Source organism: Perca fluviatilis, chromosome 20 (assembly GCF_010015445.1).
Source record: "Perca fluviatilis chromosome 20, GENO_Pfluv_1.0, whole genome shotgun sequence".
Lineage (NCBI taxonomy): Eukaryota > Metazoa > Chordata > Actinopteri > Perciformes > Percidae > Perca > Perca fluviatilis.
The window spans coordinates 33,296,290-33,308,143 of NC_053131.1; the positions used below are offsets into that span (position 1 = coordinate 33,296,290).

The 11,854-nt window shown below is 41.5% G+C and overlaps 1 protein-coding gene across 1 annotated transcript; it reads right to left on the reverse strand.

Annotated features, from left to right (window-relative positions):
- Positions 1-7,461: 7,461 nt before the first annotated feature.
- foxg1a (forkhead box G1a) lies at positions 7,462-9,150 on the reverse strand. Its single transcript, XM_039785015.1, has one exon. The coding sequence runs from the start codon at positions 8,857-8,859 to the stop codon at positions 7,513-7,515; it is 1,347 nt and encodes a 448-aa protein (XP_039640949.1). The 5' UTR covers positions 8,860-9,150; the 3' UTR covers positions 7,462-7,512.
- Positions 9,151-11,854: the final 2,704 nt, after the last annotated feature.

Here is an 11,854-nt window from a genome sequence, read left to right on the forward strand (position 1 = left end):
CAGAAATGTGTTGATTTGTCTGCACGCTGTGGACAGCTTTGACCTTTGACCTGCAGCCTGCGGCTTCTTTAAATATGCAGGATATTGTTCCTAAAATGAAATATAAACAGAAACAGATCAGAAAGAAAAGCTCTGATTTGTTTTGGGATTTCCAGTAAAATATGATTAAAAAATATGTGAAATTGTTGGAGAAATTGTAAAAAGACAAACAGAAGATGTGCATGTTTGACCTTTGACCCACAGACGGCGTCACGCTGCCGATAAAAACTGCTCCACCATGTTTCATCTTCTCACGCTTATTTTATCCTGAAGAATAAACTGTTTTAGCAACAAAACTAAACGCAGTTTGACAATTCCCCTAAATTATTGTAAATGCATTTTATTTTGGTCATTTTAACGTCGCCTGCACACAACAACATAGGTTTGGTTTCAACATTGGGTCATATAAAACTACAAAAAGATGGTCATATAAAACTACAAAAAGGACATTTAAAACTACAAAAAGATGGATATAAAACTACATAAAGGACATTTAAAACTACAAAAAGATGGATATAAAACTACATAAAGGACATTTAAAACTACAAAAAGATGGATATAAAACTACAAAAAGGACATTAAAAACTACAAAAAGATGGACATATAAAACTACAAAAAGGACATTTAAAACTACAAAAAGATGGACATATAAAACTACAAAAATGACATTAAAAACTACAAAAAGATGGACATATAAAACTACAAAAAGGACATTAAAAACTACAAAAAGATGGACATATAAAACTCCAAAAAGGACATTTAAAACTACAAAAAGATGGATATAAAACTACAAAAAGGACAATAAAAACTCCAAAAAGATGGACATAAAAATACAAAAAGGACATATAAAACTCCAAAAAGATGGACATAAAACTACAAAAAAGGACATTTAAAACTACAAAAAGATGGACACAAAAATACAAAAAGGACATATAAAACTAGAAAAATAAGGAAATATAAAACTACAAAAAAATCATAAAACTACAAAAAGGGTGGGGTGGGGCAGGGTGGGGGAATTGTAACTGGGGGGTATGGGGGTCGTCCCCCACTTAATTTCCTTTTGAGGGTGTCATCTTGAGCGTTTGGGTTTTCACCATTTTCTGACATTTTAGAAACCGAACTACTCATCCATTCATCCAGATAATAATCCACAGATGGCTCCAACATCGTTGGGATTATTCATACTTTTTCATGCTAAGAAATGGCAGAAAATGCTGTTTTCAGCCTCTGAAATATGGAGGTCTTCTCCCTCTTCTGTTTTATATCTTATTAAACTGAATGTCTTTGAGTTTTAGACAATAAAATAAAAATAATCTGATTGGATTTTGAGAAACTGCGATGGACATGTTTTGCTATTTTCTGACATTTTTATGAACCAATCGATTAATCGAGAAAGTTAGAGCTGCAGCTAACGATTATGTGTGTTGTGTTTTGGATGAGTTGTTTGGTATCTAAAATGTGGATCTGAGTTTCCCCAAAAAGCCCAGGATGACGTCCTCAAATGTCTTGTTTTGTCCCCAACTCAAATTTCTTCAGTTTCCTGTCCCAGAGGAGAGAAGACACTAGAACAATATTCATATTTAACACGCTGACATCACACTAGTTTACCTGTTTTATCATAAAAAATGACTACGATTAATTTAATAGTTGACAGCTAATTGATTCATCTTTGCAGCTCTAGTTTTTAAGTAAGGATGTAAGGAGTGAAGGAAAGAAGATAGGAAGTATGTAGGGAAGAAGGTAGGGAAGGAAAGAAGGATGAAAGAAAGGAGGCAAGGATGGAAAGAAAAGGGAAGGAATAATGGAAGGAAGGTAGGAAGAATAAATAAGGAAGGACAGGAAGAGGGAAGAGGAAATGACGGTTAGCTGCAGCCCTAAATGCAAACCTGTGAAGCGTCCTTTAAACGGCAAATCTCTGGCTTTCTATTCAGGATTTAAACCGACCGAGGAGACAGGAGACAGAAAGACGGAGAAGACTTTACACTTTGTCTCGGACACAGAAACACAGAAACTATCTGATGGAGATTCTGCAGAGGGCAACAAACCAACCAGCAGACCAACTGCAACTCCTCACACATATCCAGGACATATTCAGCTATTAAAAGGACTAATACAACTACAAAAAGATGGACATATAAAACTACAGAAAGGATATATAAAATTACAGAAATATGGACATATAAAACTACAAAAAGATGGATATATAAAACTACAGAAAGGATATATAAAATTACAGAAATATGGACATATAAAACTACAAAAAGATGGATATATAAAACTACAAAAGGACAAATAAAACTACAAAAATATGGACATATAAAACTACAAAAAGATGGACAAATAAAACTACTAAAAAATGGACATCTAAAACTACCAAAAAATGGACATCTAAAACTACAAAAAGGACATGTAATACTATAAAAATATGGACATGTAAAACTACAAATAAAAGGCAGGTGCGCAGCCCCTTCCTACGTCAGATTTGAAGCTCTCATTTCATCCGGTTTCCACTCGGAGTTGTGAATCTGTGAAAGCGGCTTCAACTAAACCATCCAAGCACAAATGAGCAGCTTCTGAAACACACGCACGAGCACACCGGAAGTCTCATTTAGACAGGGCTACACACACACACACACACACACACACACACACACACACACACTTTCCAATGTGACACGACCTGCAGGAAGGAAAACACTCCGCGGAGCAAAAACCAAATCTGTCCAACTGGTGTGATGTCATCTGTAAAAAATCATTCCAATATGCATCTTGCACACTACTTTACACTATTACTTTTTGCACTTTACATCCCACTCCATGTGTGTCTTATTTATATAATTGTATTTTCTGTATATTATGTGTATGTGCCTATATGTATATTGTTGTCTCTATTGTACAGTGTATGTGTCTATATTACTATTTGTCTACTGAATGTTTACTACTGCGTGTCTATTTGTTGAATGTTTAGAGAGAGTTAACACCTACCAGAGTCTAACTCCTTGTGTATGTGAGCATACTTGGCCAATAAATCTGATTCTGAATAACTAAAGGAGTCTAAGTGTAATGAGCCGCAGCAGCAACAACAAAAAACTAAATGAAATGCGGAACCGAGATTCGAGATAAAAGTCTGATTTATACAAGGCAACATGACGGCCGGGAGGAAACAAAGAACGGCACTAAAGGCAGATCTCTCAGGATAAAAGTTGCTTTTAGTGCCGTTTGGAAAAAAACATGTCAGCCTGTCCGCAGCCACACTTTAGTTTGAAGTGTAAAATAAACCGAAAGCAGAAAATATTCACCGGAAGAGATTAAATGACAAACTGAGCATTCAAACTCTGAGTTTAGTTTCAGAAAAGCTGCAAAATCCGCAGGTGTGACCGGATGTAAAGTCCCGTCCATACACTGAAACATGACGGCGCTGAAACGCAGCTTCAATCCTGGAAAAACAAATGCGCACATTTAGAAGCAAACATTGCTGCGTGTTTAGTCAAATCAAAGCAAACAGAGACGTGAGAAAGCACGAGAGGTTACATGTCAAACTGAGCTTTCAACATGGGAGATTGGGTTTCAGAAAAAAAGGCGGCGAATGTGCGCGTTTGACTGTAAATAAAGTCTCGTTTTCTCTCGCCACCGAACGTGGAAAAATGGGAAATTGTGGACGACGTTTTGGAGAATCCATCTGGGAGGTAGAAGCAGCTGCTGCAGCGGATCAGGGGCCGAAAGTGAGCAGATCTGAAACCACTGGAGCCACAGCAGAGGGCCAACCACGGGGCCACAGCAGAGGGCCAACCACGGGGCCAGAGCAGAGGGCCAACCACGGGGCCACAGCAGAGGGCCAACCACGGGGCCACAGCAGAGGGCCAACCACGGGGCCACAGCAGAGGGACAACCACGGGGCCACAGCAGAGGGACAACCACGGGGCCACAGCAGAGGGACAACCACGGGGCCACAGCAGAGGGACAACCAGGGAGCCACAGCAACGCGCTTGAATCCGACTTTCACCGAAGAAAAGACACAAATTATGTCATTTTAAGTAAAGAAATATATCCGATTTTCGGCCTCAGATTTAAAGTCCGAGCTGTCCATTTAAAGCACAGAGAGGGAAACTACACCAGCTGCATCAGAAACATCCACACACGGGACCTCTTAAGAAGACATGAAGACACAGAAAGCTGAAAATGTCAAAATCTCACTTTAGTTGGAGACAAAAAGGCGGAAAATCTGCAGCTTTAAAGGATTCATTTTAAGCCTTTGTAACAGAATGTCGGTTTGATCATACAACACACACACGCACACACTCGGAGGTGAAAACACAAAAGCTAAAATATTCAGAGACAATTTCTGAGTTTTCTGCAAAAATCTTCAAATTTGAATAATGCATTTGAACTGGTCGCAACAGAGTTTGGCTTTTATCTTGAAATAATGAGCCAAACATTCAACCACGCGCACACAACAAGCCGGAGCTTGCACAAAAACATGACAGAGAAGCTAAAATCCGACTAAAAACCAGAGTTTTCTGCAAAAAAAATAATCTTGCAACAGCGTTTCCGTTTTGATGTGTAAATCATGAACCAAACATAGAAAAAATACACACACACACACACACACACACACTCACAGTCTCTCACAGTACAAGCCGGAGCTGACACAGAAACATGACAGAAACACACAACAAAAATCAGTTTTCTGCAAAAAACAAACCCACAAAAAATCTGCAAATTTAAAGATTAAATTTAAAGATTAAATGTGAGATGCTTGCAACAGCGTTTTAGTTTTGATCTGTAAATAATGAACCAAACACACACAAAAACACACACGCGTGAGTCTCACACACACAAACGTTAGCGAAGAGACAAACAAAGTAATCCGACTACAAATCGGTTTTCTGCAACAACAAATAAATCACGAAATATCGGCAAATTTAAATAATACATTTGAACTGTTTGCGACAGAGTTTCGGTTTGATCTGTAATCTTTAAATAATGAGCCACACACACACACACACACACACACACACACACACACACACACATACACAACAAGCCAGAGCTGAAACTAAAACATGACAAAATAAAACTCGCTCAAATTCAGATTCCAAATCACTTTTCTGCAAGAAAATCTCGAACAATCTGCAGGTTTCTAGATTCAAATTCAGATGTTTGACCTCAGTCGGATGTTGGAGATGCCAAACGGAGAAAGTGCTCCAACATATTAACCCACAGCAGCGTTTAGGCTACATGAACTCATCTGGTGTTAAAACAGCGCCTGGGAGGAGATTTCTGCCCCCAAAAAAGACACGCAGCGAAGCCTCGCGGAGCCCCGCGGGCCGCAGCGCCTCACATTTCACAGAGTCACTCAGTCAGGCTTCAGCAGCCCGAACGCGACCTCTGAACGCATCATTTGACACCGTTCTATCCACCCAGACGCGCGTAAAATCTTTACGCGTAAAAGCTTTACGCACAGCAACAAAAGAACCCAGAAAGAGAAGAGAAAGAGGGAAGATTTCAGGGAAATGTTGTGACTGGTGTTTTCTCTCCATTCAAACAATAAAAAAAAAAATTAAATTCCATTTGTGAAGATTAAAAACTGCATAAACAAAAAAAAAAAAAAACTTACGCTTCAATTTTTTTCCTCTAAAATCTAAAATTAAAATATAGGATTTAAAAAGTTATTTTCTACGTGAACTGAATGTTATTTTTTGTTGTGTTTTACATTCCTGGTGATAGAAAGAGTGAGACACGGACGGCAGGGAGTGAAAGAAGACAAAAGGATTTGCGTTAGTTTATGAATGTAACCTATTCTTTTATTTTTTTTTTTATGATTAAAACATTTTTTTTCTCTTTTTTTAACTTCTGTAAGCGACAAACACGGGAATAAGACCACAATAGTATCACAACCATGAAAAATTGTTTTTAGAGACGACAATTAAAGGACAATCATTCCAAAGTAGTATTAGATAATGAGGCATTTTCTTTTTCTTCTGGCAAACAAAACGCTTTTTTTTTTTCAATTTCTTTACATTGTTCTTCCTTTTTAGAAAAGAAGGAAACCCCCCAAATTCAAATTACAAATAGACATTTTTTTTTCCTCTCTCTTTTACTAATTATACAAAAAAAAAATAAAAGAAGAAAAAGAGGCGTGAAGGTTCCGTTATTAGCGGCCGTCACGTTTACAGTCAAAAGAAAGCACATCACAGGCTGCCACCGCCGAAAATATCCATCCAAAAAAACGAGACATTTACGCTCAAAATTCTGCATGAAAATGAGAAATTTTGAGTTCGGTTTGAAGCTAAATTCACGCTGTTTCCAACGCACTTTAAGGTGGAATCTAAAAGCGAGGCGGGTTAAGGCCAAACGCCTCCAGAAGCAGCAACAAAACACTCGGCGCCACCAAACTCCATTCAATTTTCCGCTAATTTAAGAATACAAAAAAATGTTCTTGAAAAAATCTCGTTTAAATGGACATTTTCTGCAGTGATAGAGGCATAAATCCCTCCCCCCCCTTCCACCCACCCCCCTCATTCACTCCTTCATTCACTCTTTTAATTCCTACTACATTACGGCCTCTGTCAGCTTGAATAATACTCTAAATATTCCTAAAAACCCGATTCTTTGGTCTATAAAAAGTACAGTTTTTAAAACTGGGAAATGAAAGAATGGAGGAACAGCCTCGGGGACTTTAACGGCGGGAGTCGCTTTGTAAAGAAGAAGGAAAAAAAAAATCACATTCACTGTATAGAAAATAAAAATAAAAATTAGTGTTTAAATTTTGTAAAATAAAATCATTCTCCGCCGCTTCTTTTCTAACCCGCATGACACCTGATAATACTGCAAACATGCGGGCGACAAACCGGCTATTAGAGATATTATTATTATTATTATTTCAACCTTTTTTTTCTTTTAAATCTCAAAATTAGACAAACTATTTTAAATACACATTCTATAAAAAAAAAAAAAAGCAATGCCTCCTCCAACAACAACAGCAACAGAAAAAAAATCAGCCTATCGTCATCTTCATCATCTTCATCATTCTCTCGGTTTTTGTAGCTCAGGTCACATTGCACATCGCTGACTGACTGACAGCACTATACAGAGACAAACCCGGACACTTATAGTCACAGACATTATGTACACAGAAATAAAACTGCAGGAGAAGAGGAATAAGAAGAAGAAGAGATAATAATAATAATATTAAAAAATACCTGGAAACTTCAGCTGGCTGCTTTCTGTCAAGTTTCTCTGCTGCTTTTTCTTTTTTTGTTTTGCAGGTTTTTTTTAAAAGTCTCTCCTCTTTTTTTCTATAGTGGGTATAATAATTTTGTTTTTGTTTGCTGTTTTTTTTTTTTACAATGTAGGCTAAATGTTCAAGTGGAAAATGTTCAACTTACAGTTCCAGTCATTTTCAGATTTCCTTCAGGGGGATAAAGGGGAGCATGGATAGATGGAGGGATGAATGAATAGGTGAGGGTGAGGTTAGTGTATAAGCGGGTTGGAGGTCGAGCCCTGGTTTTGATGCGTAAAATAGTCAGACAAACCCCCGGAAAGTCCCGAGGAGAAGGCCGGCAGAGAGCCGGACAGAGCCGGCCTCAGAGAGTCACAGGGCAGCGAGGACGAGGACGGAGCCTGCGGGGAATTGGAGGCCGAAGCCCGGGCTGCCTGCAAGGATCCGCCGCCGGACTGCGTGCTCATGGAGGGGTGTGGGACGTGAGGGAAAAAGTAACTGGTCTGCCCGGCCAGCAGGTTCACAGAGCACGGGTTCAGGGAGTAAGTGGCCCCGGAGCACGGCACGGAGAGGCCACAGGGCACCGCGGAGGCCGCCAGGGCCGCCGCCGTCAGGTGGTGCGTGGCGTAGGGCAGATCCCCGCCGACCAGCCGATCCATGCTCAGCCCGTTGGAGCCCGGGAACGACGAGTGGTTGCTGCCCATGTTCTGCGTCAGCATGGTGCTGTAGGACATGGGGTGCGCCGGGTAGCCGGAGGAGGTCCCGTTGTAGCCCAGGGCGCCGCTGGCTCGCGGGTGATGCAGCGACAGGAAGGGCGACATAGGCCAGTACAGGGAGCCGGCGCGGTCCATGAAGGTGAGCCCGGAGGTGAGGCGCGCGCCCCGCTTGAAGGCCAGCTTGGCCCGGGACGTGGTGGAGCGCCGCCGCAGCTTCCCGGTGGTGCCTCCGATGAAGACGTCGTCGCTGCTCGGGTCCAGCATCCAGTAGTTCCCTTTGCCCGGGTCGTCGTAGTGCCGGGGCACCTTCACGAAGCATTTATTCAAGCTGAGGTTGTGCCGGATGGAGTTCTGCCAGCCCTGCTTGTTCTCCCGGTAGTACGGGAAGTTTTTCATGATGAACTCGTAGATGCCGTTGAGTGTGAGCCGTTTCTCCGGGCTCTGCCGGATGGCCATCATGATCAGCGCGTTGTAGCTAAAAGGAGGTTTTTCGTACTTGCCGCTCTTCTTCTCTCCGTCCTTTCCTCCGTCCCCGTCTTTCCCGTCCTTCTTCTCCTCCGGTTTGTCTTTCTCGTCCGCGCAGCTCTCCTCCTGCAGGCTCGCGGACTCACTTTTAGAATCCGCTTTGGCCTCACTCTGCGGCTGCTGCGCGACCGGGAGAGGAGCTTTGCGCTCGGCTTCCTCGGCGCCGACGGCCCGGTGGTTCTGGATGTGGCTCTGGATGTGGTGGTTCTGGTGGTGGTGGTGGTGGTGGTTCTGGTGGCTGCTGCTGTTGCTGTTGTTGTTGTTGTCGCTTTGCACGGCCTCGGGCACCAAACTGTTTATACTGAACGACGATTTAGGAATCATTTTCACCTCTTTGCGCTCTCCCATATCCAACATCACCGAGCAGAGAGGGGGGAAAATGGCAACGCACACAGCTGGGTTTCAATCTGTCCTGTCTCTGCCTGCGAGCCCGGACGGGAAGGAAGGAAGGAAGGAAGGGGGGACGATAGGAAGAAAGAAACTATAGCCCAACAAACTATTTCATGTTCGGTTTGGGGAGAAAAGAGGAAACACACACACACAACACACATGTACACACACACATCGATAGGAGACAGATAGCTGCAATTAATTAGGGAGCCACAGCCACTAAAGCAAGTAAAAAAACATTGGTTGGACCTTTTCAGTCCTCAGCCAACCAGGGGGACATTAGTACTAAATATTAAGGCGTACTCTGCGCGTTCAGCCAATCATGACACACTGGGAAACACACACATCCACCAATGCCCTGCACGCTGCAAAAAGAGTCTTTCATGTGTCTTATTGAGTGTTAAAAAAAAAAATCATGTTCATCAAAAATAAACCGGAAAATCTGACAGATTGGATTTGTTTTTTTATTTTTTCCAAAACGAATCGGTTTTGTTTGGTTGTTTTGTGGATTTCTTTTGCATTTTTATGTTGAGACGTGTGTCTCCTGCTCACATTTTACTCTTTTTTTATACACAAACACTTGATTTTATCAAATGAATTAAACTATATTTAAATACATATTTTTCGGACTCAATTATGTGTTTTTTAATGATCTTTTTTGGACAGAAATGAGACTTTCAGACCGTGTTAGACGCCGCAAATGAGTCGCCAAACACGGACACTTTTTGCAGCGTGGAAAACACACTCACCCCTATCAACACTCGTCCGCCTTCCCCTCTCCCCCCCCACCCCCCCTAAACTAAACCTGTCGCTGGAAAACACACACGGTGCATGCGTACACCCAAATCCCCGCCGCTCCTCATATTTACACTCCTCCGCTTCAAATATTTTCCCCTTCGGCGTCTGAAAACCTGTTTACATGCAGACTCGGAGGCAAAATAAACAGAGAGAGGGGATCCGGAGGGCACGCGGACACGGTCAGGACACGCGGAGGTGATTTGTGTGTCAGACTGCACGGCACAGAAAAGGCTACAGGCTGCAGCCTATCTCCAAAAGCCGATTCTCCGTGCGTAAAATGCGCGTAAAAAGTGTGCTTTAAACACGGTGTCCGTGTCGGCGGCTTCGCGTTGCAGGAGAACCGAACACGGACACAAAGTGAAAGTGGAGGCAGAAAGTCACTCAGAGGAGAGAATCGTTTTGCGTCTTGTGTTGTCTTTTCTTTCTGGTTTCTTTGTATTTAAAAATAAAAAAAAACAACATGAGGCCACATGAAAAAAACGTTCCTTTTTCTATTCAACCGGGCTAATTCTGGCATGATTATCCCATGCATTATCATGCGTTTTATTAATATTTTGCACGGCCCCCTTCTTAAAGAAAGTGAATTGAGCTGGAGGCCGCCGGAGGAGAAAATCTAAACACCGAAATGCGCTCCAACCTTTTTGTGATATCACCGATATTTGTGAAAAACATTATTGTACATATTATTTATCACTTTTTAAAGGATGATTACGATTATATTTCCAACAGGGGTTTTTTTTCTTCACTTTTCTTACGCGAAAACATCCGGACACATTACACATCTTTTAAGTCTGATGTTTTTGGCGATTTAGTCATTCATTTAAACAATAAAACAACTATCCCCTCGCCTTTAGAAAAAAATGTAAAATGTGTTTCAAGAATCCAAACGTGATCATGACTTCACCAGGTCTCTGCGTGCAGGCTTCTGTCAGAATGGGCTACATGTATTACAGACATTTCATCGAGAGCCGTGGATTTCTCCCGCGGTGCTCTCCGGGTTTGTTGCGTCTTATTTTCACAGAGAAGAGATCCAGAAGCTCTCCACTTCTTCTCTCTCTTTGTTCCGACTACACCCAACTGTCCTGCTGCTCCGCACATTCACTCTGAAGTCACTCTGGGATTTATTCTGGGGACTTTTAGTTCTTATTTACCTGGAGTTTATGGTTCAACATTCAAAATTCGTCTGCGTGTGTGTGTGTGTGTGTGTGTGTGTGTGTGTGTGTGTGTGTGTGTGTGTGTGTGTGTGTGTGTGTGTGTGTGTGTGTGTGTGTGTGTGTGTGTGTGTGCGTGTTTATGGTCACACTTGTTTGGTTTTTGTAGATTGTTTTGTGTCGAAGCTTAAACTGTATTTTTTGATTTGGATTTTTGTTGTTGATTTCTTCTTCTTTTTTGTATCCCTTACATCATTATGGAAATGTGACAAAGAAAGAAAGAAGGAAATACATTCAGAAACCCGGGAAGTGTCTTCACATGTCTACAGCCTCAGAGAGAAATGATTCTAGGAACGTTAGTTCCACATTCTACATTGTGAGGAATCCATATTTTTTCTCCTCCCGTTTTCTGTCCAGTTTTGCTTCTAGTAGCTTCAATTTTTGGGCCAATCTTTCAATTAAAAACATTTATTCTACATCTGTCAGCCATCGCTTCTTGGTCGCAGAGTGTTAGCTTTCCTGCTAGCTACTAGCAGTATTTTGATCAACTATATATCTAACATTTTCTTCACAGAATGCACATAAACAGGGGCGTCGGACTGGGGAGGGGCCCAGGGCCCTCATGTAAGGAGGGCCCAAAAAGATGCTAGAATGAATAGCTGTGGATGAGTGGAGGGGCCCCCAGAAAATGCCTTTCTACAGGGCCCAGAATTTGGTGCTACACCCCTGTACATAAAAGCACCAAACTACTTTTAGGAACCATTTCCTAACACCATTACCCAGCATGCATTTCCTTTCATTCATACATTGTTCTAATGTGTATGTTTTTATCTTTTCATACATTTTGTCTTTTAATTTAAAACAGTTTGAGTTTAATGAAAGCCGCTTTAGAAATAAAATCACATGGACAGGATTCAAAACTAACCGTTATCTTTATCTGTCGGCTGATTCCAGTTTATTAGAAACGCAATAAATAGGTTTAAAATAGGTTTAAAATAGGTTTAAGTTGGACT

Excerpts from the sequence above, each read along its gene's own strand:
- foxg1a (XM_039785015.1), bottom strand. The coding sequence starts at position 8,859 with ATGTTGGATATGGGAGAGCGCAAAGAGGTGAAAATGATTCCTAAATCG.